General features: G+C 40.2%; 1 protein-coding gene across 1 annotated transcript; it reads right to left on the reverse strand.

Annotated features, from left to right (window-relative positions):
• On the reverse strand, positions 1 to 396 carry LOC143585071 (uncharacterized). Its single transcript, XM_077066948.1, has one exon. The coding sequence runs from the start codon at positions 394 to 396 to the stop codon at positions 1 to 3; it is 396 nt and encodes a 131-aa protein (XP_076923063.1).
• Positions 397 to 875: the final 479 nt, after the last annotated feature.

The following is an 875-nucleotide window of genomic DNA, read 5'->3' on the forward strand; positions in this document are numbered from 1 at the left end:
TCAAAGGATCTCAAGCACATCCATAATCGAACGGTTACGAAGCGGACACGACTCTCTCTTCCTCCACATCACTCCACAGCACACCCTACAGTACGTATGCCCACACGGAATCAACGCCGCACCTTTACTCCTCTCCGTGCACAAGCAACACACCGTACCAATCCCACCTCCGCTGACGTCATCCCCGCACTCATTCACAACCTTAACAACATCCCGACCATCAATCTCCTCAAACAGTTGAACTATCGTTTTCAGCGGCTTCACCGTCACGTTTATCTGCCGCCGTTCTGCCGCCAATGCCGTTGCTAGATTCACAGTGACGTCACCGTCTCCGGCGAGTATCTGACTCACCGTTTCCCATGCTGCCGGAGACTGGTCGCCGGAGACAGATATCATTGTTATTATTATTATTATTATTATCCCATTTAGAAGACCCACAAAAACCCAGAATGTTGATTCGTTTGAAACCGAACCGGCGTTTAAGGTTGTTCCACGACGGCCAACGACGGCGACTGCCACCACCACCGTCCATTTTGCTTATGAATTCGAAGAGAATATTAAAACGATAAATAAGTAAATTAAATAATAAATAACCAATCAGATATCATGCAGCAATGAAATGACAGGGAAGACTGAAGCATGCATTATGCCAATAAGCTAATGATCATTATTTATCGTTTGCTGAATGAATGATTTATGAACAAAAACAAAATGGAAAAAAAGGAAATTTAATGAATTTATTTATGGTAATTAAAGAAAAATAAGATTTTGTATTAAAGAAAAGTTAATAATAATAATAATAATAGTGTCCTTCGAATTTTATTGTGAATTATATATAGGCGTTAAAAAGTATTTCATTTGTTTTCGTAATATGG

The sequence above is a fragment of the Bidens hawaiensis genome, unplaced genomic scaffold (genome assembly GCF_021521415.1).
Source record: "Bidens hawaiensis isolate Kalapana, Puna unplaced genomic scaffold, B.hawaiensis_p1.1 tig00001575_1, whole genome shotgun sequence".
In the NCBI taxonomy this organism is placed as follows: Eukaryota; Viridiplantae; Streptophyta; class Magnoliopsida; order Asterales; family Asteraceae; genus Bidens; species Bidens hawaiensis.